Here is a 26,767-nt window from a genome sequence, read left to right on the forward strand (position 1 = left end):
CGGGCTGGCACCAGGACTGCCACGGGCCAGGCTGGCACGGCACGGTCCCTGCCAGGCTCCAGGGCTGTCCCCAGCCGGGCTGTGACGCTCCGGGCTGGGTGACCCCGCTGCCAGAGCCGCGGCTCCCAAAGCTGCACCCCTGAACACACCTGCCCCTCCTCTCCATCCCCGGGCTCCCGGGACCCCTGACCCTTCCCGACCCTCCCAAACCTGCCCCGCTGCTGCGGCTGAACCCCTCGGGGGTGTCCCCGTCCCCTCCCAGCCCCGGCAGTGCTGCCGTGGCCATTCCAACACGTTCCCCGAAGCCACATCGCTTTTCCCGTCGGGAACGGGGCTGGAAGCTCAAAGGAAGGGCAGGGCTGTGAGCACCGAGCGCTCCGAGCCTTCATCCCCGCCTTCAGCCTCGGTGCCGGGACCGGTTCGGCTCCCCGGGCTGCCGGTGCGGAGGAGGGAAGGGTGCTCCTGCTCACCTGCAGCTCCCAAATCCCACAGAAACTATTCCTAGTCTGGGCTGCGGGAGAAGAAGTGTGATTTTATTCCAGAAATGTACAGACAAAGCAGCTGCCTCCGAACTGACACTCATCACTCCCCCTCCCAGCCCCTGCTCCCTCCCACCCTTCAACTTCTCATTTTCCTGCGCAATTGAAAGGTGAAATTCCCTGAGCACTGAATTTATTGCGGTCCCGTTCATCAAGAGCAGGAGAGTTTCCTTTTGAAAGGAGATGGATGGAAACTGGAATGTTCAAACAATCTTTTGCTCTTTGCAATATATATTTATTTTTAAGAAATCTGTCCCAGGAGTTTCAGTCAGATTTTAGATCCGAGATTAAGGCTGCAGCATCCCAGCTGTAATGGCTTTCCTTGCTCGTGGTAAGGCAGGAGAAAATGGGAATGGAGAGATTAAATAGGGAGGGGGACACAAACCCAGGTCCAGTTTGTTCATCCCTTCACAATCAGGCCAGAATTCAAACTTCACCTGTACACCAAATGAGAATTGAGCAAAGAGGCCATTGATTGGCTTAAGGTTATATTTTATGAGGGTTTTTAGGTTTGGGTGTTTTATTTGAATTCAGCTCTAAACAGCTTTCAGTTTTCATTTCCCTTCTAACTCAACAATTAATCCTCCACCTGTACCTGCACTACTTGTCCTGCCTCCAAAAATCCTGTAACTTTGGGGCAAATTGAGCCTAAAAAACAGCAAATGGGGGAAAAAATTAAATCTAAAATAAAAATCACTGAGCAGTTTTAAGCTCAGTGTAGGTTTGGGGACTGCTCACTCCAGGGTTTCCAGGTACAATAACATCTAAAATATGGACCAAGGGGAAATTCCCAGGCAGCCTCTGTAACCGCAGCATGGAACTGCTCCTGATCTTGGAGGGGAAGAGCAGCATAAAAAATAAAATTTCAAAGGGACAGAGAATCCCCACTTTGCAGGGTGTACTCTTGAGCTGATGGTGGGAGCCTGCTCCTGTGGCAGGAACAGCTGCTGGGGAACATCCACCCTCCAAAAACAGCAGCAGCGGCGCTGCTTGGAGAAAAACAACCTCAACAGAGCTTTTAGAAGGCGGTGAAGCCTCCTTGGAGGGGAGCACGTGGAAGGAACATGCTCAGAGAACACCTGGATACAGCACTGCTCTCCAGGCTTAAAAAGGAAAAAAAGAAAAAATCCAGACCCCTTCCTAGATAGAAATAATTATTATTATTATGTGAAAAGAATAAACCCCAATGTCTCCTCCTCACACGTCTGGGGAGCATTTCATGGAGATTTAAAGCCGCCCTAAAAATGGCATCCAAGCGTTGCAATGGTCAGGATAATAAACTTCCCTCTCACCACTCGTCCAAGGATTCCAGCACTCAGGATAATAAACTTTCCTCACATTTCCTGGATGAGAGGGTTAAAATATCTATCCCAGTGGTTGGTTTAGGGAGGGAATCCATCAGTTGCTCCCTCTGTCCGTGACCTAGGCGCAGCTTGTTCCCAGGAACATTCCACGAGGATTTGCACAGCCCAAAGCTCAGATTTGCCAAAACAGGCAGCGACAAGGAAGCTGTGATCACACCCTAAAAGCTGCTGGTGTTTATCAAATCACACTTAGGCTAAATTAGCACATTAGACTATCAGAGGTCACCAATAAAATCAGTGGGATGGAAATCAGCTCCAGAGAGAGCCTAAAGCCAAACACACCTGTGGCTTTTAATTAATCTACACCTCAGGGATTACTCGATTAAAATTAAAACCAGAATTAGCCTCACGTGGGTCCTCTGTCAAACAAAGGCCCAGGAAAGCAGCGCCTCACATTTATGACCGTGCTGAGCACAGCCCCTGCCCACAGCAGCTCCTCTGGACCCCAAAAATGCCCGGGATTCTTTTGCTCAGGATCTCTCAAGGCAGAGGGAAAACGGGATCAGGTTCTGCTCTAAAATCCCCCGGGTTTGTTGTACACAAAGTCATCCAAGCCCGGGGCAGCTCCCAGCGGAATCAGGCTCCCAGCAGATCCTGATCCTTTCACAGGAACGCAGCGTTCCCCCGGCTCGTGGATCTGGCCGGGGCTGGGATGAGTGATCCCAAACCTCCCGGCCTTTTTCTCCTCTTCAGGAATCGCAGACAGAACACGCCGAACGACAGTGAGGAGCAGAGGTTTCGTGTTCACTGGGATAAAAGCGGGCCTGGAGTTTTGTGCGCTTAATTAAAAGCTTAATTGGCTTGCTCCAGCCTTTCGCTGGGTGCAGTCACAAGGGGTTTATGCAAATGACGTTTCTAAGGGGTGCCCACATGGGAAAAACCGAACTCGGATCGTGTTTCCTCCTTGGAGATTAACGGTACAGAAGAAAGAGGGGCAGAGGGGTTTAACGAGAGGACTTTGCAGGTAAGTCCGTGGCGTTCAGCACCCGCAAACGCAGTGACACCACAACTGCAGTGGGTGGGAGCAGCACGCACCCCAAAGGACACAGAACCTCCCAGGAATCCAGCCGAGCGGCGCTCTGGGGACTTGAAACCTGCCCGTTTCCAAAAGCATTTTAAACATCCAAAAATAAACGCATATATATATATATATATATATTTATGGACCTATTTTAAACACTCTCAAAGCCTGGCCTTTTGTTCCTGTGAGTTTATGGAAGATAGAGCAAGGTTAAAACATCTCCCTGTGATTTTTCCCAAGTGTTTTCTGCCTTCTCCCATCCTTTCCTCCTCTCCTTTCCTCCTCCTTGTCCCCTTGCCAGTGCTCCCACTCCCACTGTGCCTTTTATCTGAGCACAAGTGTTGGAGTTGATGTCTCGCTCCCCAGCTCTGGGGGAGGAGGAGGAGAAGGAGCCGTTCCCACATCGGGTTTAAGCGTGAGGGACACCTTTCATCCCAGTGCTTTCACATCAAAAAGATGCAAATGCAGAGAGAGAGGAGCTGCCTTCTTCCCTAATGCAATTAAAATGGAAGAGGCGATTTGAAAGGCAGCGGGGAGATTCACAAGAAAGCTGAAGGCAAGAGGGAAGAAAGCAAGCCCGAAACTGTGTTAAAAAAAATCAATATATATTTAGGGTTACGTAAACGCAGGGAGCAATCCAACAGCGGGAAGAGCGCGGCGAGAGGGGGATGAGGACAGGAGACACAAAGACAGAAGCCAAGGTTCTCCTGCTATCAAAGAGCTTTTTTACATCAGCTCCCAGTTTGTGGGCAGTCACCTTTCCTTTGGAAAGCTGGTTTTGTGTTCCTGCAAGAGCAGAGCCGCTCCTTTCCCTCGCTGCCTGGTTCCTGATCAGCCCCATCAGGAAGTGGGAGTTATCCCAAGGGTCGGGATGTGCCATCGGCTTCCCTGGGAGCAAGGCAGCTGCAGCAGCTCTCCTGGGATTCCTGCCCTTCGTCCTGCCAATAAACCTGGAAATTCCAGACATCCACTGAGCTCGGTCACTGGGACTGAAATAAAAACCAGGCTTCTAACGATATAAAAGCCCCAATAAAACCCTACCCAATAAAACTTCAGCCTGATCTTCCGCACGGTATTTTGATTTTTTAAAAATTTACTTATGTTTGGGAGTGCAATGCAAATCATTATTTCTGTCTTGAATGTGACACTGATAACATCATTATTACCAAGTCTGGCAAACAGAGGCAAGGTTTGCCCTCATAAAAGGGAGGGCTCTTGGGGAAATCAAAAAGCTGTTGATGAACATTCTTATCTCTTTTCGGTAATTCAGTATTTGGCAGATGCCAATAACCTGAATTCATCTGGAGACACCGGGGTTTTTTACTGTCATTTCCTTTGTTCCTCTCACATAAATTGCATCCAACCTTCCTTTACTTTCCACCCTCAAAAACTGTAAAAAAACCCTCAAAAATCTACTTCTCTCAGAGGTCCTCAAAGGTCAGACGTGGAGAACAAAGGGAAGACAATGCCTGTCCTAGGGATATTACAAATCAAGGAGCAGGTTTTGTCCTCCCCGTCTTGTACCGAGTTGTACTTTACTTTGTAACTTGCTAAAAAAGACAAGGGAGCATGAGCCAGGGCAGGAGAGTCCATCCCAAGGCAAGGACGCGCTGCACCAAGAGCCTGAGCGTGTGTAAGTACCAGAGTAAAACATCATCGTTTCATTAAAACCTTTAAAAATGAATTCAGCCTCCAGATAATCCTAATGTGCTTGCACAAGAAGTTTATTCCGACGATTTTCCAGATTTAAAGAAGATCGCATTGTTTTTGTCAACGCTTGAGTTTTTCTAATGTATTTTAGAACGGGAATTGAATGTGCCCAGCCCTGAGCTCCTGACTGCAGTGTTTGCAGAGCTCAGGCCAAAGCCACTGAAGGCTGATGACTCACAGGAACCCAGCCAAACCATCTCAGCTTGCTTCGTTCTCTGCCGCTGGAATTCCGCTAAAGCACGGGAGAGGAAGAGCTTTGGGGGATTTTAACGGGAGGTGTCCTCCTGAGGACGTGCTGCCAGTGAGATTCCAGCGGGTGGGATGTGAGCTGATCATGCCAAGGCCCGAATCTCACCGGGTCCCTCTCAGCTTCTCCCGCCTGGAGAGGCACAGCTGGCCCTGCCTGCTTCCCTTCAGGAACTGTGTCAGGAGCAGCTCCTTCACCCCAGCAGCCCTTGTGCCACCAGCCCTCGCATCCACGGATTCCATCCACCCACGGAATCCCGGGAAAGAGCTTCTCCCTGCCAGCTTCCCTGGCCCTGCTCCTGCCTGGGCACACACCAGGAGAGGCCTGCAGCCATGGCTGGCACGTGTCTGTCACCCTCTGCTCGCCAACCTGCTCCCCAACCCGTCCCTGAGCAGCAGCAAGGAGCATTCCTGGCCCTCAGGCAGCAGCGGTGGCACTGCTGTCGCCCACAGGGGCAGTGGTGGCACTGCTGTGTCACTCACAGGGGCAGTGGTGGCACTGCTGTCACCCACAGGAGCAGTGATGGCACTGCTGTGTCACTCACAGGGGCAGAGGTGGCACTGCTGTGTCACTCACAGGGGCAGTGGTGGCACTGCTGTGTCACTCACAGGAGCAGTGGTGGCACTGCTGTCACCCACAGGGGCAGTGGTGGCACCGCTGTGTCACTCACAGGAGCAGTGGTGGCACTGCTGTCACCCATGGGAGCAGCGGTGGCACTGCTGTCACCCACAGGGGCAGTGGTGGCACCGCTGTGTCACTCACAGGGGCAGTGGTGGCACTGCTGTCACTCACAGGGGCAGTGGTGGCACCGCTGTGTCACCCATGGGAGCAGTGGTGGCACCGCTGTGTCACCCATGGGAGCAGTGGTGGCACCGCTGTGTCACCCACAGGAGCAGTGGTGGCACTGCTGTCACCCATGGAAGCAGTGGTGGCACTGCTGTCACCCATGGGAGCAGTGTGGCACCGCTGTGTCACTCACAGGAGCAGTGGTGGCACCGCTGTGTCACTCACAGGAGCAGTGGTGGCACTGCTGTCACCCATGGGAGCAGTGGTGGCACCGCTGTGTCACCCATGGGAGCAGTGTGGCACCGCTGTGTCACCCATGGGAGCAGTGGTGGCACCGCTGTGTCACTCACAGGGGCAGTGGTGGCACCGCTGTGTCACCCATGGGAGCAGTGTGGCACCGCTGTGTCACCCATGGGAGCAGTGGTGACACTGCTGTCACTCACAGGAGCAGAGGTGGCACCGCTGTGTCACTCACAGGGGCAGTGGTGGCACTGCTGTCACTCACAGGGGCAGTGGTGGCACCGCTGTGTCACCCATGGGAGCAGTGGTGGCACCGCTGTGTCACCCATGGGAGCAGTGGTGGCACCGCTGTGTCACCCACAGGAGCAGTGGTGGCACTGCTGTCACCCATGGAAGCAGTGGTGGCACTGCTGTCACCCATGGGAGCAGTGTGGCACCGCTGTGTCACTCACAGGAGCAGTGGTGGCACCGCTGTGTCACTCACAGGAGCAGTGGTGGCACTGCTGTCACCCATGGGAGCAGTGGTGGCACCGCTGTGTCACCCATGGGAGCAGTGTGGCACCGCTGTGTCACCCATGGGAGCAGTGGTGGCACCGCTGTGTCACTCACAGGAGCAGTGGTGGCACCGCTGTGTCACTCACAGGAGCAGTGGTGAACTGCTGTCACTCACAGGGGCAGCGGTGGCACCGCTGTCACCCCGGGTTTGGTCACAGTCCCTGCAGCGCTCCCAGCACAGCCTCCAAGAGGCCGCTGGCGTTGTTGGGGAGGGATTTGCCCAGAAAAGCCGTTTCCTTCCCCAGCCCGCGGCCGAGGCTCGAGCAGAGCTTTGCAGATTTGAGATTTCAGAGCGCTCCCGGTTTGAAGTTCCCGCTCCCTGCTCCCACGGGCAGTCCCAAAGGGCGGCACGGGACCGGCTGCGTTGTCACTCTGTGCTTCTGTTCTCTCCTCCCCAGGACTCTGCCAGCTGTGGACACTGATGAGATGAGATCCAGGTTAAGGCAAGTATGACAAGATCAGATTTCCCTCGGGCCTGACTTCCAGGGGAGGTGGACACTTGGCTGCCCCATCAATCACAGGAACATTTCCCAGCCTCTCAAGTGCTTTTATTGCCGTTTCTTTCTTCAGGCTGCTTGAGAGAGATGTTGAATCCGCGGCCAAGGAGCACTAAAATGTTCTGTTGTCACCCCCTCCTGATGCATGGCTTGCCAGCAGCGCCGCTTGTAGACATTCATCACGGACGGGCCGCGCCGCGCTGGGTCCCTTACGTGAAATGAGCTTTCAATCAGCTCTCCCTCAACCACAGCAAAATCTGAGTTCCAAGCTTCCCTGAAAATGCCCCTCTCTCTCTCTGACTCCGTGAACATATTGTTCCAAACTGGCAGGAACTGTTATTTACATCTCTTAGCACCAACAGACCGCGGAGCTACGTAAACAGTGGTTATTACTAATCAGAACGTGCTGTTAATTAGGAAAAGAGACCCTTGGCTCTCTGTGAGCCTGAGTGGGATGAACTTTATTTCTATGAAGAGGACGAACTGCGTCCTCTCAAACAGAGCGTCTCCAAACAACGATGCTCCAAGATCTCTCAAACCTAATTTTGGCCTCCAAGCATTTGGGAGGAGGGTGGAGGGGGTTTGGAGCAAGCTGTTATTTGAAATAAATAGCCCTGAACGTACTTACAGCTCCTCGGAGGAAAATACCCCGGGGCAAACCCTCCTGTCCCGATTGGAAGCAGGAATCAAGGGCAGAGCAGCCTTGTTGCTCAGGTTTAACTCCAAAATGGGATGTGGATCAGGGAGGGAACGGGGAGGGCAGAGCCGACTGTGGACTCCAGAGCTGCTCAGAGAAGTGAATTTTTTAAGATTTGTCACACACAGCACATATCAAAGGCAAATGACTTAAAAGTCTTTGAAATTCCGTCAGAATTGAGGAAGGGTGAGGAGGATAAATTCCAGTTTACAGCTCAGTGCCTGCAGGGGAGCTCTCCTCTCCAATAATCCAGGGTGGATTTTTATCCATGACCTTTCTCCAGATCCCAGATTTGCAGTCGGGAGGGAACCTCCTCAATTCCACTATAACTAAAACTCCGGAGGATTAAAACCCCAAACTCAAGCCCAGTCCAAGAACAGACACATAGAAGAGGGGAAATTAAACCCCTTCATTAATGTGAAAACTCCCATTTGCAGCTGATTTTGTTACTGTGGGTAATGTACAAAGCAGGCCTTTGATTTCCCTCTCTTCTGGGAATATTTTGGGAAAGAAAAGATTTTTCTTCTGCTATTTCCTCAGATAGAAAGCCACACCTGTTGCAGCACTTGTTTTGCTTTCAGCCCCAGGACAAAGCTCTGCCAGCACTGGAAAACTGACTGGATTTTCTCCAATTACCTCTTGCAGGAAACAAGGAATCCCAAACTGGCAGCTGGCTGAGCCTCCCCTTCCCTTTGATGAAGAAGGCAGCACATTCCTGACCTCCAGCCCTGGGATGAAGCTGCCCTGTGCTGGAAACCTCGTGCCACGGGCTGCAGCTCCTGCTCTCCTGTGATCGGGACACGCAAAGCAATCACACGGAGACGAGAGATTTTGCAGGGCAGAGAGTTCCTCTGAGAGAGCCCAAGGCTGAGCCAAGCCCAGAGCCCCTCTGCCTGTTTATTTCTTACTTTTTATACATTTGTGGGTCTGGCTGTGAATTGGCTTCTGGAGTTTTCACCCCTCAGCCGAATGGCCAGACCAACTGTCAGTTACAGTTGTTTTCAGGTTAGAAACATGCAAACAGAGGGCAGGGAATGAAAAACAAAGGATTTGTTTATGTTACATGTGTGAGAAAAGGCAGAAACTACTCCTAATATTGTAGAGTAGCTAAAAAGTCTGACTCCACTTTATGAACACTCAAAAGGCTTTAAAAAAGTCAGAAAAACCCGGGTGACACTCTCCCTGGCTCCGAAGGCCGGTGCTGAGCGCCGCCGATGCGGGCAGACGCCGGGGGCAAGGCTGGCTCCCGGATGCCCCGGGCGGCAGAGCAGCGCTAGCCCGCTTCTCCAGCACTTCTGAGAGCAGCTCCCGCGGCCCAATGAGGCCCAAGCTGAAGGAGGCTCCTGGAGCTGCGCTTTTGGCCTCAGCGGATTATGAGGACTTTGCGGATGCGAACTCCGCCGGGGACACGGAGAGCGAGCGGCTGGAGGGGTCCCTCTCGTCCACCATCGCCCTCGTCGTCGTGCTGGTCATCCTCTTCTCCCTGGTAATGACATCCCTCATCACCTACTGCTTCCACAAGTGGAAACTCAGAGGGAAAAGACTGCAGAAAGCACAGGAGGAGTACCAGAGGGACCAGGAAAAGAGCATTTGCCAAAGCACACCGGGACTTGTTTCATAAAAAAGAGAAAAACCAGGATCCACCATGAAGTACTCTTGAATTACCTGGAAGTGAAAATCGTGAGGGGACTGCAAATTTGAAATTTCCAAGCGAATACATCCTTGTTTTATCTCATTTCTAAGAGTTGTTAGCAGTTTGGAGATTTCCTACAGCTTTATTATACATATATATATATATATTTATACATTTAGTCTCATTTGTGCAAAGTAAAACCAATGCAATGATGTATTTTTAATCTCTTCTGCCATTGGGTAAATTGTGGCAGTGCCTGTGAGGGTGTTGAGGCCCTGGCACAGGGTGCCCAGAGCAGCTGTGGCTGCCCCTGGATCCCTGGCAGTGCCCAAGGCCAGGCTGGATCACCCTGGGACAGTGGAAGGTGCTCCTGCCGTGGCAGGGGTGGAATGGGATGAGTTTTTTAGGTCCATTCCAACCTTAACCACAATTTTCTGTGTATTACTGAACCAGTGCAGCTCAACCTGTTGCTTTCACTCTTTCGAAAACCCGCTGGAAGGTGAAGAGGCAGATTTGGGGTATCCCAAACCAGGGGAGTTGTGCCGCTCTGATCCCAGCAGGGGCTGAAGGTGTTGGAATCCACGTGGACTCGGGAGGAAAGGAGCTCCCAGCTGGCGCTGCCAGGCTGTTCCTGAAGAGCTCCTCGTGGGCCAAGGCTGACATTTCAATGTTCCCCCCACGCCAGGCTTGTGCTGAGAGGTGCTCGTGGCATTCCCACAAGTGGATTGAGGTCGTCCAGTGTCAATGGGACTCAAATTCCCAAGGGAAGAGACAGCCTAACCCCCCTTTATTTAATTCGGCATCTAATCCTTTTTAAACCACCCCTATCACGGCGTGTTTCTATTTCCATGGCCTGTCCTGTGACGTCACAGAGAAATGACGGATTTATTGTGAGTAGCACATCTAAGTAATCTTTTCTAACCAAGTGATGGCTGTGATATTAATAAATGTCATTGTTTTATAAAGTAGAAACCATGTGAAGTTGCCACCAGCCCCCTGCTCAAGTCTACAGCTTGCTTGCAATTACCAGTACTGCTGTATGTATTTTTAAACGAGCTATAATACTGTGATGATGCTGTAAACTTACCTCTGTAGGCAAAAAAATGTTCTACTTCAAAATGTCAGGATGAAGGATGTAAATGTTCTGAAAGTGCTATCAACAACAACAACAACGGCAACAAAGAATTTTCACAGAATATTCTAAAGGATTCTGTTACATGCTACAAATCTATTTTACAAGGGTATTTATGGATCATACAGCCTAGTCTGTGAGAACAGTACTATTTTATTACAGAATAAATAAATGAATAAATAAGCAGTGAATATCCATGCCCAAAGACTGGAAAATGTTTGGGTGTTTTTGTTTGGGTGTTTTTTTTTTTTTTTTTAAGTACCTTGATCAATTCTTTAGATAATTTGGGAGATGGAGGACCCTGACAGAAGGAATCCACTCCCCCTCATCTCCCATCCACACCCTGCTGTTGCCAGTGCTGCCAAAGATCTTCAAAATCAGTTGTAGGGAAAAAAAAAAAAAATGAGGACAATTAGTTGCATGAAAACAATGCAAATGTGGTGTTTTTTTAGGATTGGTGTCTGTTTTGCCATCATTTAAACCCAGAGCAGTCAGGAAAGCAGCCCTGGGGCAGGCAGGGCTGATCTGCACACACTCAGTGCCACCCTCAGGGGCACAATCAAAAGTCACTCTCTGAAAATCACATCCAGTGCTGATGAAATTACGGCTTGAAGAACGCAAGGAGATGGGAAAATGCTGCTTGAAGGATGCAGCGCTGGGAGCACCGCAGCGCTTGCTGGAGGATGTGTGGATGGTTTGAGGGGACTGCACTCAGCTCGGGGTGTCACTCCCGTTCCACAGGGGAACACGAGTCCTTCCATCAGCAAAACCCTGCCCTCGGTGCCACCAGCTGAAACTCTTCTCAAGTTCCCAGTATGAATAAATGCGTTCAGCTCCTCTTCTTGGAACCTCATCAAATTGGCTGCGGCAAAAAATAGAACTAAAAAAGTACCTGAGTCTCCCCGCACACCAACTCCCCGAGGGAATCTCTGAGGAGGCACTGAGGGACCCCAGGGGAGCCTGGAGCATTTCAGGTTTTCCTGCAGCTTCAGAGAAAAGATCCAGGATTAATGGAAGGAGGCCACAAAGATGCCCCGAGGGCTGGAGCCTCTCTCCTGTGAGGAAGAACTGAGAGCTGGGAATGTTCAGTTGGAGAAGGGAAGGCTCCAGGGACACGTTCCTGTACCTGAGGGGGGCCTGCAGGAAAGATGGGGCACAGCTCTCAGCAGCGTCCTCAGGACAAGGGAGGAAGGTTTTACCTGCAGGAGCGTTGGTTTAGGTCAGATGCAAGAAGGTTTTTACACTGAGGGTGGAGAGGTCCTGGAGTAGAATTCCCAGAGAGGCTGTGGCTGCCCCTGGATCCCTGAAAGTGTCCAAGGCCAGGCTGGATCGCCCTGGAACAGCGGAGGGTGTTCCTGCCATGGCAGGGTGGGTCAGGTGGCCTTTGGAAGGTCTCTTCCAACTCAAACTCTTCTATGACCCGACACTGGAGCAGTGGGAGCACAACAGATTTCCTCAGCAGCTGGAAATCCAAATTCAAATATCCCAGAATGATGGAATGGTTTGGGTGGGAAGGGACCTTAAAGCTCATCCAGTGCCACCCCCTCGGCACGGGCAGGGCCACCTCCCACCAGAACAGGTCGTCTGGGGATGTTCAGCTTTGTTGCCAGCTCACATCCAGGGAAGTTAATGACACTAAAACTTCATTCCCGCTCAGAGCTGGGCTAGCAGCCTGTTGGGGTTGAGATGGAAGATTTTTCCCGGGGATACAAATTCCCAGAGCCTAAGAGATGGATGGAAAGGACTAAGGAATGAGGCAGCCTGGATTGCAGTTTTTAATAAAGCTAGAGCAAATGAAAGGGAAAGTTACAGCGCTGCAGTCCATGGGAAACTGATTTTAATGATAATTTGAGGAATGTAAGCTTCTCCAAAGGGTCAGTTATAAAATCCAACATGCCAGGAGTGGGTGTCAGCACACACAGAGCGTGAAACCACTGAGATGGGAGAAACCTTCTCCGTTAGCGCAGAGCTCAGAGCAATGAACCCCACCACATCAGCAACCACCCAGAAGATTGAATCATGCAACTCTGGGTGGCATGAAAGCCACAAAGCAAAGCTGCAGAGCGCTTGGAAGAGGCAGATTGATTTGTTTCACCCTAGCTGCTTTTCCCAAGGAATCCCTCTTGAGCCACCCTGCTCCTTTCATGCCCCAGCAAGCACAAACCGGGCAGCAGATGAGTCAATATTCTTTGACCAGAGCTTTGAGGTTTCCCTGGATCAAAAGAAAAATCTGCTGCTGGAGGGAGAAGCTCCTGGAAGAGGAAGAAGGATCCCACATCCTCCCTGGCACAGTTTTGGATGTCCAGCCTCAAAAACTGCAGGATTAGAAAATAAATTATTTAAGGACTCGGATCATTCATTCCATTGCACATCTCTGAGAGCTGCTAAAGAAAAAACACTCAGATCTCAGAGTCATTGCTGATAAAAGAATGAAACAACTGTAGTGAGCAGGAGGAAAATGCACTCAACAGCCATCAGCAAAATCTGCTTTGATTTTCCTGAGGAACTACCTGAGTTCTGTTTGTAACATTTATGCAAACAAACGAGCTGTGCAGGCACTGTGTGTGAGTAGGATGCTGTTCCACAGACAAACACTGTCAGACACATAACCCAAATAACTCACAGTTCAAGATTTAAAGAAAGGCTTGACAGCAGCTGCAAAGAAATTTCAGTAGCTCTAGAAAGCTTCTATGTTCTGAAAACAAAATTCTGAAATCAGCATGTGCACGGGGGTCTGCAAGGGCTGAAATCTGTGCTGCAAAAAGACATTTTCAAAGGATTCAGTTCCTGATCGCCTCCTGTACACCGGACAGCCCTCCCAAGGCTCCACCTGAAATCCTGGGTGCCTTTCCCAGTGTTTGCAGAGACTTCCAAAGGCTCAGAGAACCAGGGAGTGCAGACCAAAACAAGTAAGGAGCAGAGGTGGGGGATCCATTAAAAGATTGGAAGGCAGGAGATTTAAGGGATTTGAGCATTTCTAAGGATTCCCGAGCAACAGGAAGGAGCAAGCAGAGTTTATTCATTATCCAGGGGCTCTGCAGGGACAATTCAAAAGGGGATGTTTTTAGGGGAATGCTTTTGATGGACAATTAAAGCTGTTTGCAGGGATAACCGGCACTGAGTAACTCAGGGCTGGGTTCTCACCTGGGGCTTGACCTACTCAGGATCCACTCCCAGGGAAATCACTCAGAGCAGATTTTTAAGCAGCAAAAGGCAGAACTTTGCTAACACTTCTGTTTATATCCCAGCATTTCCCTCCAGGTTTCCCACTGGATTTTGGGAGAGCAGGAGGCTAAACAGCCCTCAAGAACTCAGATAAACAATACAGAGCACAAGGAGGAAACAACCACAGGAAATACAAACCCCACTTCAGCAGTGAGGGCTCTTGTCCCAAAATGGGTGAAGAAAACGCAACAGGGGCATTTAGTCCTCTCTGCTTTGGCACAAAAATACAGGGTGGGTTCATAGACAGGGATATTCCTCCCAGATTTCCACAGAGATGGGAATGCAGAGAAATCAGGAAACAGGAGGATGAGGAGAGTCAGGCCATGGCTGGAGCAAGGGCTGAGTCCCTGCTGCCAGCTCTGATCACAGAGGTGCCCACAGAGCAGCACCACCTTTGGAGGCCACAGTGAGGACGATTTCATTGTCTAACCCAAAGATTCCCAGCACAATTCCATTTTATTTGCACGTGTACTGAACCCCAGATCCAGACTTTGAACAACAGTGACTTCGTCATCTTGAAAAATTACAACAAATTTCAAAGTATTTTCTTTTAATTCTCACTCCAGTTTTAATCTGTTGTTTTTTTGTTCTCTCCATCCTATATAGATTTCATGATTAATTTATTATCATTTCTCATTCCATTGGCATCCCCAGTCCTGCTGATTAATTTCTGTTACGGCCTCATTATTTCCCTTCTACAAATAGTGCATTTCATTTCACTGCTTTCTATAGTTAACTTTGCCTTTTGTTCTCTACCTGGGGCTCTCACTCTCAATTTACCATGAGACAGTGGGCAAAGGCTGAGCTGAAATGCAGTAATTACACCTCCCTGCCCTGGCAAACGGAATCATTTATTTTCCTTACGGATGGAAGCAGCTGGGAGCTGCTCTGCAATCCCACAGCAATCCCACACAAAAAAAACCCCAAACAATCCCTCTGCCTTGCCAGATTAATAATGGAAACCGTTGGCTTCTGGAATCTGAGAAATCTATGGAGATGGATTACAATATATTGCAACGTTTGCATTGAGGAGGGAGAAGGGGTTGACTCACACCCCAGCCAGGCAGATCTGATTCCACCTGCAGGAATATTAAAGCAGCACCCAATCCATCACTGCCAGAGCAGCTCAGATCCAAAATCATTGGGATTCTGGAGGTGAACTGCCCACAGGAGGCTCTCCCAGTCCTTCACCCACTGGAGTTATGGTTAATTCAGGCTTTCCATTTCCTTCAGCCTTTGCCACAAATCCCTGGGATCCTCTGAAGGTTTGGGAAAGCTTTTGAGCGCTTCTCCTAGAAGTGTGAGCATGTCCTGAAACAGAAAGAAAACAGGGAATTATTCAGGATTGTATTCCTGCCATTTCTCATGGCCTGTATCACACACCCAGTCCCTCAAACCCAGCCAGGTGGGCAGCACTCATCCACACAATTTGGAGGCTTTGAAAGGATTCTGGTTAAAACCTCTGTCCAACAGCGTGGTCCAAAGAGCAGGATTCTTCCCTAAGGAAGGACAGGGGAAAGCAGCTGGCCTTGCAGGGAAGCAGGAGGGAAAAGTGGGGAAAAGTGAAGCCTCACCTGAGACTGAATCCCTTAAATCTTAGGCATGGAGTGAGGAAGAGTCCAAACTCTGGAGACTGGAATTTTTAGGGAAGAAAGGGATGTGTGGTACAGCACGAACTCCCACCCTGCTCATCAACATGGGGGGAGCTGCAGGAAGGCTCCTGCCTTCAGTCTGACCCCCTCCCAAGGAGGCAGAGAGGAGTTCTTCCTTTGGCAAGATCCTCCTGAGGAGCAGCCACAGGAGACCCAAGGAATTCTGCACATTTCACTGCTCACCCAGCTGCCCCAGAGGCATTTCCTACCGACAAAGCTTCAACCTTTGGGACACTGGCACAGAGACAGGAATTCCAAGAAGAAATCTCAGAGTATCCCGAGGCCTCAGCCTCCAGCACACTTTGCAGTGTCCTACTCCAAGATTCCCAAGGCAAAGGATGAGCAAGGAAGCCCAGAGTGGGCAGTTACCTCCTATCACAACATTTAATTTGCCATTTCAGCTTGGACTGCCCAGCAGAAAACAAACTGGGGAGACAAAATCAAAAAGGACACAAAACCAATCCCAGGACATCCTGGGAATGACCTTCAGCTTCCAGAAATCAGGCAGCTCAAATGACTTGAGGAAAACGTTGGTCCCAAGCATTTTATTAATGATAGGGACCCAAATTCTATTTTGGTTTGCACTGATCTCACTGCCACGTATCAGGGGGAATCTGAACTAGAGATTCTTTCATTACAGCACCTATAAAATGTAGCACGAATGATTTTCAACAAGATTTGCTTACTCTGGAGTAAAACTGTTCTTCCAATTTCTTTTGGATTAAAGCACCCTCCAGCAGAGTCTTTTTTTGTCTGAGGAAGGCAACCTTGGCCAGCTCTGCTTTCTTCTGCTGGCAGTCAGGACATGTTGAAGTCTCATGGATTTCAGCTTCTGTCACCTGGAAGAGGAAACTTTGATGCCATGAGCAATGTCTGGCCTGGTAACTTCGAGAACAATTAATGAAAATACACAGAATTACTGTCTAGAGACAGAAATTGGCTTTTTAGGCAATGGTAAAATAATTCAGTCACAGTTCCATCATCTAGAACTGTTCCTATGCTGACTGTGTGCAAGGCCTTAAACACCAAACAGAGGGGTTAGGATTATAAATTATATTTATACACTTTATAAATAAATTAGGAGGCAAATAAACTCTGGACAATCAGTTCAAACAGGCAGCTCTGAGCCAGAATCCAAGCCAAACTCGGCAGTTCTGTCTGTAAGATAACCAGTGCTACTCAGTGATTCCTAGGTTAGTTTATCCACCATGAAATCTCAAGCCTATTTAACAGCACTGAACAAATCCCAGGGTTTGTGCTTTTATGAAATATCAATGGTTTTATCTGATTTAATTGACTCAGATTCCATCTGGCTCCATAAAAACATTAAATTGCTACAAAAGCAGGGGAATCAACCCAAGCAAGTCCCATCCCAGGCCTCTCTGTCCCCTTTTCCCTGACTCCTCTGGGTAAAAATGTCCATTGTGTGGAGCTCCAGACAGAACCAAGCAGAAGAGCAGATAAAGTTACTCTTCTTAGGGAATGTATTCCCACAATGTAAGATAAATAAAGAGGAAATAAAAATTCCTCAAAATTTGCAAGGTGGATTAACATTAATAGAAATGTAAAAAGCAGATGGCTGAAATGTCAAAATCGTTTTAAAAGACAGGAAGCCTGAAATAATCATCACACCAGAACTGACTTGAAAGTGTTATTTTTAGGTGCAGGGCTGGGGTGGAGCTGGGGCACAAAACCCATCCTGTGGTGAGAAAAAAAACCACTGGGCTGGTGACAAAAAAAGAGATTTGAATTGGATAAAGATGCGCCAGAGGCTTCTTAACCAGGGACTGAGGTCAGCAGGATTTTATTGGAGCTGCTTTTATCAAAATTATCTAATGCCTAAGAAAGCTGGAAGCAAGGAAAGGTTTTGTCTTTGGAATTCTTCTAATCCTGGAGTCACAAAGATTTCACAACAATTAATATGCAGAAGAATTTGATAAATAAAAGGCTTTTTCCTTCAGTTGACCCAGGGCTTCCTGTGAAATAAATTATGATCCCAGCCCTGCTCAATCACACAAATCAGGATTTTATCACCATACAACAGTTCTACAGTGATGTGTAAGAAATGAGAAGGATAAATCTTGGGAGATCAACCCAAAACCTCTTCCAGAGGCCCGAGTCTGGCATCAGTAAGGTCTGCCTGACTTGATCCTGATATTATGGCTTTTTTCTCCAGTGGTTCTCTCAGGATTTAAGGAAAATTTCCCTTTCTCTCCCACAGTACCTGTTTCACAGCCTCCCTGGTGTTTTCCAGCAGGATCCTGTTCATCAGCTGGGCGGGAACAGCACAGGAATCTCCAGTCCCAGTTTGCCTTGCTGGGACTCCCCACTGCAGCTTCCTGCACTTCTGTGCCTGCTCCTGCTGCATCCCGCTGATCCTCCTGCTGCAGAAAGACCTGAGAGCATCCAGCTCTCCATGGGATAACTCAGGAATTCCTGCCAGCCATAAATCAACAGGACAAGAGCATCAAAGGCTGTGTCAGGGACAAGAGGAATTGCTGCTCTTTATCTGTGTGACCTCGTGGTACCCAAGGAAAATCCAAACCCAGGGTCAGGCCCTGCCTGCAGCAACAGCAGAGCAGAATTTAAACACCAGTGTGGATGGGAGCTGTAGGAACCTGCACAACAAATGGCTCTAAAACAGGCTCCAAAGTCAGAATTTAAATACAAATTTGGATGGGAGCTGTAGGAACCTGCACAACAAATGGCTCTACAACAGGCTCCAAAGTCAGAATTTAAACACCAGTGTGGATGGGAGCTGCAGGAACCTGCACAACAAATGGCTCTAAAACAGGCTCCAAAGTCAGAATTTAAACACAAACGTGGATGGGAGCTGCAGGAACCTGCACAACAAATGGCTCTACAACAGGCTCCAAAGTCAGAATTTAAACACCAGTGTGGATGGGAGCTGCAGGAACCTGCACAACAAATGGTTCTAAAACAGGCTCAAAAGATGGGAGGAAATAAAAAAGACAAAAGGTTAATGGCACAGGATAAATAGATTAGCAAAGGAAGCAGTTAAACACTGTGACATGAAATAAACTGGCTGTCAATAACACAGACTTAGCATCTCACTACCTGAAACTTCAACTTGCTAAGCCCAAATGAATTAATATTTCAAGAGAGCTCTTCATCAATAACTCTAAGGAGCAATTTGTAAGAAAAATTAGAGGCAGTGTCCACTGAAGTCACTCTGAAACAATAAATTCCACAAACTCCAATAAATTCCACAAACTCCAGAAAGGCTTTTTTTTTTTTTTTTTTTTGGAGGAAATGCAATTAGAAAACACTTTTCCTCTAAAGCTTCAACAATCATTTCCTAAATTCTTTATAAGATCTTCTTTTAAAAACATCTTTCCCTCTTTCATCTTCTCTTATCCCTCCCAGTGGCGTGTAAAAATAAATAAAACAGATATTAGAGTTCAGCTGGGAGGGTTAGGATGGATTTACAACCTCATTCAGGGCTTTTGGGGAGATTTTCCAGAAGCTCAGAGCACAATCAGTGCAGTATTTCATGGACAGCAGCACGGGATGGGGCTGGCTGAGGTGGAGACACCACAACTCTCCAAGTTTCACGCCCAGATTTCCCCCAACGTCAGGCAGGTGATGGCTCCAAAGCATGGCCAGTTTAACTCCAAGGATTCTCCCCCAAATTCCTGCTGGGAGGTTGGATTAAACCATTTAAACAACCCCTCCACATTCTGTTTTTTCACTATTAAATTCAATTTCCAGACAGGGACTTGCCCTTCCAGTCCCACAACCCAAATCCTCAAAATACTGAACAACAGGAATATAAAACTTGCCCTAAATTCCCTGGGATTTATTTAGTCCTGAGTGCACAAGATACAGTTGTGGAATTCTACAAAGAAATTGAGCATCTCCTCAGAAATCCAATGGAGAAGGGAATCCATAATTAAAACTAAGCAAAGCAGGAATTTTGAGGTTTCATGGACAACGTGGAAAACATGTTAAGTGCAATTATCACAGTTCAGAATTGAGCATCACAGTGCAATTTATTCCTCCTTGAAAGACAATGTGTCAAAATCATTAAAAGCAAAAACATGCTGACAATTTATAGACAGCTAAACAAGAATTAGCAATACCTTAAAAAGAAATTTAATTTAAAAAAATTCTGCTGGAGCATCATAAATATCTGGGCGGAAACCACCATTTCAATCATCAGGTGATTTTCATTACAAGAATCGTGTCAAAAAGTGGAAATCATGTGCCACTACTGGGTTTAATCACACCAATAAAATATTCCTGGCAGGTTCATTTATGCTGAACACAGAATGAAGAAAAAAACTGAAAAGTTACCAGTGTGAGGGGGGAAAAAAAACCCCAGAACAAAAACATTTGATTAGTCAAAGGGAGAAGTAAAACACATCAGGTCCACTGAGCACTTAGTGACAGTTTAATACCAGCCTAAATAACTCACTTAAGGTTCTTCTGACATCCACAAGAGTAATTTGATTAAGAATTGGTTTCTAATAATGCATAAATCCTGTGCTGCCACGCACCCACCCATCTGCTCATCTGCACCTCCAGACTCCAGAAGAAACACTGGCAAAGGGAACAGCAATTTTTAAACCTCACTGCACGACTCAGTGCTGGAGTTACTTCTTCATATTAACTCATGTTTAACAGGAATTCCAGAAAGAATGTAAATTAGCGATTGAGGACTAGAATTTTACCGAGACAAACCCAAAACTCAATGAGAAAAGTGTGTCCTTTAACTGAAGTATTTACACATTCAGGTTTTCCCCTGGTGTGGGAGGTTCACCTGCCCAGGGGATCTCGGCTCTTGCTTTGAGGGCTGGGTTTATTCCGTGTCCCTCACAGATTCCCTCTTTTCCGTGTGTGATCCAGACATGCTGGAACGCTCCTTCCCCAGCTGTGGTGGCAGATGTAAGGTGAGTGCAGAGACTCCCTGCCAGGGCCAATGGCTGCTCCACAAGAACACTGTCCTGATGTTTGGTTGCTCCAAACCCAGTGCTCCCCCTCTTCACTGGGGAGGAGTAATGCAGAGCAGGTGACAAGAGCAGCCCAAGTGCCACCAGCACAGCATCAATCCGAGCCACGTCTCACCCAGCAGGAAGGTCACAAACTGTAGAATATTTAGGAAGTAAAGCCCCACAGAGTGCACCAGGAAGCTGCTGTGATTCCAGCAGCCCAGGAAAGGTAAGCTAATCCCTGTGTCTGCATCCCAAACCCTGCTGAGGGGGGTGGAACTCAGTGACCTCCGTAGGCTTTGGGGTCTGTGTACAACTCCTGACTTAACTGTGACATTTGAGATCCATGAGGAGGGAATGAAAGAAGAAAGTATGAGTTTCCTTTTCCTTTGATGTCTAACTTTGATTTAATAGGAAAACTGGCAGCATTTTGTTGTTATTATTCCCTACTTATACTCTATTTTAAAGAAGATAAAAAGTAAAGAAGAGATAACTGTGGAAGGCAATAATCAATAGCTGCTCTTCAGTAAGGTTTTACCTCTGCAGCTCTAGGTAACATCTTCATAATGACCTAAATTGATTTTACAGTTCAGATGAACATGCTGACAGCCTGACCAGCAAAGAGCATAAGAAAGACCCCTGCAGATAACACAGAACCGAGAGAAACAGGCTGAAATGTCAGGCTGTTCATCACAAATAAGAATTTAAAATGAGTAAAACTCCTCCAGCACAGTGAATCATCCCAGAGTCACACAACCACCTGGGTTGGCAGGACCTTAAAGCCCAGTGCCACCCTGGGACACATCCCACTGTCCCAGCCTGGCTTTGGACACCGCCAGGGATCCAGGGGCAGCCACAGCTGCTCTGGGCACCCTGTGCCAGGGCATCCCCACCCTGCCAGGGAACAATTACAGGAGTAGTGCGGCGCTAACAGTGCACAAAATAAACAGGCAAAGCATTTCATGGCAATGACAAAAGTGAGAGGCTACTCGTGAGCACAGCACCAGCCAGGGGGTTAAAGAGCCCCGCCTGAATTCTCAGATACATCCAAGCTGAAGAATTGCAGCTTCCTGAGTACATTTTAAAGATGACTAACACGGCGCAATCTCTGTGGAACTGAGAATTTATAGTCGTGTTGTGATGCATTTGCTTAATAACAGCTCGTGCTACCACACTGGGGTGGAGGGACAAAGACAGCTCTGATGAAAATTTCTCACTTCTCCCGAGGCCAGCGTGTTTTTCTCCTGTCAGCCCACAAAGAAAACCACGAAAAATAAAAATGACATTGCTAAGATGAGAAGGAAAGTCTTGAGGCAATAAAGCAAACCCTAATGCAGGGTACCTGTGTGGTTAGTGCACACGATTCACTGAGCTGAGTGTTCTGAGGGGACTCACTGTGCAGCAATCCACTTCTAGGGGAACTCATCCACTGCATTAAAAAAAACATCTCCAAGCTGCTAAAACAAAATGAGATTTGGGGGCTACCGAGTGCTGAAGGATTAAGTCCAAGAGAAGCATTTATAGGCATCAGAAGACAAAAGTTGCTGTGCTTATTTTATGGTAATATTCTGCAATAAAAAATGCAGCGCATGGCTAATTATGATTGATTTGGGGATTTCATGGCTGGATACTGTGTTTGCATCAAAGGAAAGCATGATCCATATTTTGTGCTCTTCATATGGATCATTGGAAGCACCAATGTACCTGAGGCTGCTACAGGGACAAGCGACAGGACAAGCAAAGACAAACCAGCTCTGCATCCATCAGCTCAAGGTCACGGAACAGAACTTGCTGCTCCAGCCTCAGTGACCACTCTGACTCTCCCTGCCACCAACATCCACCAGCCAAAGGCAGATCATTCCCTGGTGCAGAAATACAAGGATCTGCAAGTGACTCTATGAATAAAATCCTCGGAGCACAACTTTCAAGGGAAAACCCCGCGGAGACGGAAAACATCCTCAGCCTTCAGCTGTGGTTCATCGCTGATGCAGAGCCTCTGAACTCATCAGGTCCCTTTCACTGCCTCCAGGAATCAGTCACAGGACTCTGATGTATTTTAGGAAGACTCTCCTGGAGGAGCAGGCCAGAAGCCTCCCTGCTGGAGATGAGCTGCTCCACACAAGCTGCCTTCCCTGGACTGCAGGGACAGAGAAATGCAGGAGATGAGTCAGGAGCCCCCAGCATTGACTCGCCGCTGTGGGGAAGCAGCTCTGCAATTCAGAACAGCCTAGAAGTGACCTGAGGTGCTGCTCTTTTAGGATAGATGGGTGCTTTGAGGACGTTGGGACACAAACCCTGTGCCAAGAAGTGCCCAGGTAGGAGGATCTCCTGGTTAATCAGTCTTACAGAGACCCACAAAACTCCAAGTTTGCTCACTTCCCATCAACATGCAGATTGAGGAAGATTCCCCGTCTGCTCCCATTATTTTTTTGCTCAATTACAGCTTTCTTGCTCTTTTTTCTTAATTAAAAATAGCACCTCTGACCCACTTTTTGACAGACTTTAGCAGGGCTTGCATCCCACCATCTGCTCTCGCAGTTCCTTGCATAACCAGCACATGGAAATGGATCCTTCCTTCCTCCTTCCCCTTCTCCTCCTCCCTACACTCCATCATTATTTGGGTAAAGCTGCTCCATTGTTCCTGCCAAAATTGGTGCCCTACTGCCTCCCTCAGCTTGGGAAAGGAACTAAAACAGGGCAAACAAATAATTCAGTTATCGAAACTGTTGATTAACAAGGGGGGGGGAAAAACCATTTCACACAATACATTCTGAAGGAAGGAAAAACTGCCCAAATTTCCTAGTATCTCTACAGCTGGAGAGAAAAAACCTGAATTAAATTAAAGAATCAAATGTCAAATATGGGGAAATTTTTTTATGTACTTTTCCAGGTTTTGTGGTAATGCATCACCAGAATAATGTCCCTACATGGGGGGAGCATCAAAGCCAGGTGTGATATCGGAGACAAACTGCTCTCCAAGAAAGCATAAAAGAGAAACTTTGTACTTAATTAGCCAGACTAATTAGCTGCCTGAATTTAATAGCCTGTGTATACAATTTAAGTCAAGTTCACACCTCCTTCCAAAAGAAACAATTATAACCGGTGCTGAAGTTACTGAACTCACCAGCAGGAGTTCTGATGGCAGATTTGTCTGGCCTAACCCCAGTGTCTTTATTTTTCAGATCAATCCATTTTCCCATGGCATCAATCCATTTTCCTATGGCAGCTCTTTCCACAGCTGGATCCACTGCTTCAGACTCCTCCTCTGCAAGGCAAAAAGGCAACTTTGAACACACATTGTGAGGAAAGCAAAGTGGGAGGCAAATAATCCTCCACTTGAATGTGCCAGTTCTCCCTGCTGGGGGAGGAGAAACCCTGAGCCCCAGCAACACAAAGATTTCAGCTTCTGCTTTATCCATCTTTATCTGATGCAGCTTTAAGGGCCTCCCCAGCCCTCTCCAGTATTTCAAATCCTGGAACTATCCCATGGAAAAATTGTTTTATGGCCTAGCTACTTTTCATACATAGTAAAAAGCCGCTTGGAGAATTGTTTTTTAAGGTGCAAACAGAATTTCAGCCTCACAAGATTACTAGGGAATAATTTTCACAGCCAAGTCCTTCCCATGGAGCTGCCTGAAGCACGGATCTGGCCGGCACTTCGCCCAGCAAGGACACTGTATACAATATTCATATTTATTTCTGCTGATCCAAGTCCCCACTGCACTTTTTGAAGCTGTGAAACGCAGGCCTCAAGCAGGGAGAGCTCAGCATACCTGCAGGACTTTGGCCTGCCGGTGATGATGAGCTTTCCAACGCCTCTGACACAGCTGCCCCCTCCAAATCCTCTGTGGAACACCAGGATCCAGGAGCTTCGCTCTCCTCCTCCTCGCTGAGGGATTCAAAGGTGCCTCCTGAATAGTCCAAAGCGGAGCTGCCGTGACTCTGGCTCATCCCCAGCCCTTTCCCATGGCTCCCGGAGCTCTCTGCTGGGGCAGTGGCCATGGGGCAGCACTGCAAATAAAAACAAAACCAAGGTCAGCTTCACAGGATTACTTACAGCAACGTGGGATAGACATTGGGCTGTTACAGCCACATCACACCAGATTTAACCACCACAACAGGTGGGGAAAATCACAACTCCGTGGTGATCAAGCCAAAGCACGGATTAGAGCAGCGCACGTTCGGATCCTCAGGGTGAATGTACAGTGCCAATTAGCAATGAACATCAGCTGTGAAACCTGAGCAGCATTCCTTTCAAATCTGCAGTGGATTACAGTGATGCTTGGATAAAATTCTTCATTAAAAAAAAATTAAATGCAAATTTTCCCCTTTCGGTATCTAAAAGGAACTTATAGCAAAGATGAAGTAAGACTATTTACAACAGCAGGTAGTGATGGAACAAGGGGGAATGAGTAGAAAGGGAAAGAGAGTATGGTTAGATGAGACAGTGGGAAAAAAACCTCCCACTGTCCCAGGCTGCTCCAGCCTGGCCTTGGGCACTGCCAGGGATCCAGGGGCAGCCACAGCTGCTCTGGGCACCCTGTGCCAGGGCCTCAACACCCTGCCAGGGAACAATTCCTGGTTCCCAATCTCCCATCCAACCCTGCCCTCTGGCAGTGGAAGCCATTCCCTGTGTCCTGTCCCTCCAGCCCTTGTCCCCAGCCCCTCTCCAGCTCTCCTTTAGGCTCTGGAGGGGCTCTGAGGGCTGCAGCCCTGAGGCGGCTCCGCGGCCTCCCCTGGCCCGGCTGCAGCAGCTCCGTGCCCGGTAATCCCCGCAGCCAGAGCCGTGTCCGCCCCTCAGGGGCTCCGGGAGCTGCTCTGCCCTTCCCTCCCTCCTCTCGGCCCTCAGGGACGGGCTCGAAGAGCTGCATTTTCCCCCTGAGCCTCAGGAACTCGCTCCTTACCCCTGCCCGCTCCCCCGCCGGGGAAGGGGCGGCCCCGGGCGCTGAGGGCGGAGCGGAGCGGGGAGCCCGGGCCGGCCGCGGCTGAGGCGGAAAATCCGGCCCCGAAATAGTCCCGGGTTTATGGGATTGGTTTTGTGCTGCACATCGAGTCCCAGTCGTGCCCCGCATCGAGTGGCCTCCCTTGGAAGGGGACGCGGAGGAGCTGGAGCGTGTGCAGCGATTTGCGAGATGCTGGGAAGGGTGGGTGGGACCGGCCGAGGGAGCTGCGTGGGTTTAATCGCGACGATTAAACATCGGGGCGATACATCGCAAAAACGCCGCTCAAGGGCTGGCCGGAGGTGTGACCGGCTAAAGTCACCGGCTGCTGGTAAAAACAGCGCATGCTGCAGGTCAGCTACAGCTCTGCTCTGCCCTAAGGGCAGAAAAGCCAAGAGAAACGCCAGGGGATTTTTAAATCACTTTTCTTTTCGTTTTTTTTTTTTAATCTTTAGGACAGTGTATTGCATCCAAGAAGATGATGTGACGCTTCGTGGAAGTAAGATGTAAGAAGTATTCCAGGGCATGAAATCTTCCCATATTTTCAGGTATAATTTCCATAGGTTACATCATGATAAAAGCGACTCTTCTGTATCCTGGGATCTTGCTTTAAAATTGCTATTTCAGCTTAGCAATTTTAGCTAATACCACTTTTAATTTTTTTTGTTTCAGTGAAATCTTTTTTGGCAAGAAAAGCTGATTCTTCGGTCCTGGGATGCAGAGGGTGTTGTCTGTCACTGGGATTTTATCCTCGTGCTGAGTTTGGACTGCCCGGCCAAAGGACAGAGATTTTGTCTTCTCTCACATTTGATGAAGTGCAGCAAAAGTGATCCTGTGTCTCTTAGAACAGAGAACTCTGTGCTGATCTCTGCGTTTCACACAAAGAAGGATTGGCCAGCATGAGATGGATGCAGGAGAGTAATAAATGCAGTGGAGTGTAAAGCAGAGTGAAATAAACAGCTCTGCCTACACATTGTTCAAGTTTTAAGATTCAGCTGTTTGCTGAGTGGGCTGCTCGGGGCTGGCCCTTTCCTTGCAGTTTTCTGCAAGAAATTAAAATAATTGATGTGGGATAAACATTTCTTTTACCTTTTCTGCCCATGCGAACGAGAGCAGTGGTCAGAGGGGTGTGTGAGTGTTTCTGTCCTATCTGGGGGACGGCAGTAGTTTCTGCCCATCCCAGGGACGGCAGTTGTCGGGGGCTCCTTTTTAGGAGCTTAAATTCTCCGGCTCTCAGGTGGTTTTAGAGTCCTGGCCCTCTGCAAAGCTCTGTGCCAAACGCAGGAAAAGACGGAGTCTTCAAGGTTACATGCTTCGTTTATTAGTTCTTATCTTACAATTTTCTCAGTGTCCAAAAGATGTTTGCCGCGGCTCGGACATCTGGTGACTCCTCCTGTCTCTGGGCTGTCCTTATCTTTTATACTAATTGCTCCGTATTCTTTATTTACTATTTATTACTAATGTCTATCACTATTACTAAAAAGGTCATCTTTACTCTGACCCAATCCTCACTAACTACTTTGTGCCAACGTCACTGCAGAAATGGAGTGAGGGAACAAGAAGGAAGAAGAAGGAGA

At 48.5% G+C, this 26,767-nt stretch overlaps 1 protein-coding gene and 1 long non-coding RNA gene across 2 annotated transcripts; one reads left to right on the top strand and one right to left on the bottom strand.

Annotated features, from left to right (window-relative positions):
* Nucleotides 1–14,083: 14,083 nt before the first annotated feature.
* C21H8orf48 (chromosome 21 C8orf48 homolog) lies at nt 14,084–25,337 on the bottom strand. The gene is made up of 6 exons (XM_040084224.1): nt 25,155–25,337; nt 24,024–24,261; nt 23,375–23,515; nt 17,523–17,734; nt 15,985–16,137; nt 14,084–14,957 (listed from the first exon to the last, which is right to left on the bottom strand). The coding sequence occupies exons 1-6, from the start codon at nt 25,320–25,322 to the stop codon at nt 14,853–14,855; spliced, it is 1,017 nt and encodes a 338-aa protein (XP_039940158.1). The 5' UTR covers nt 25,323–25,337; the 3' UTR covers nt 14,084–14,852.
* Nucleotides 25,216–26,256, top strand: LOC120762138 (uncharacterized). The gene is made up of 3 exons (XR_005703831.1): nt 25,216–25,543; nt 25,646–25,738; nt 25,863–26,256. It is a non-coding gene; the product is annotated as an uncharacterized LOC120762138 (long non-coding RNA).
* Nucleotides 26,257–26,767: the final 511 nt, after the last annotated feature.

The sequence above is a fragment of the Hirundo rustica genome, chromosome 21, assembly GCF_015227805.2.
Source record: "Hirundo rustica isolate bHirRus1 chromosome 21, bHirRus1.pri.v3, whole genome shotgun sequence".
NCBI lineage: Eukaryota > Metazoa > Chordata > Aves > Passeriformes > Hirundinidae > Hirundo > Hirundo rustica.

What these genes read in the sequence shown, in the direction of transcription:
- C21H8orf48 (XM_040084224.1), bottom strand. Translation starts at nt 25,322, where the DNA reads ATGCGGGGCACGACTGGGACTCGATGTGCAGCACAAAACCAATCCCAT. An exon ending in CCAGGGAGGCTGTGAAACAG is followed by an intron (nt 16,138 to 17,522) that starts GTACTGTGGGAG and finishes TTCCTCTTCCAG; the next exon opens with GTGACAGAAGCTGAAATCCA. An exon ending in AAGAACAGTTTTACTCCAGA is followed by an intron (nt 14,958 to 15,984) that starts GTAAGCAAATCT and finishes TTTCTGTTTCAG; the next exon opens with GACATGCTCACACTTCTAGG.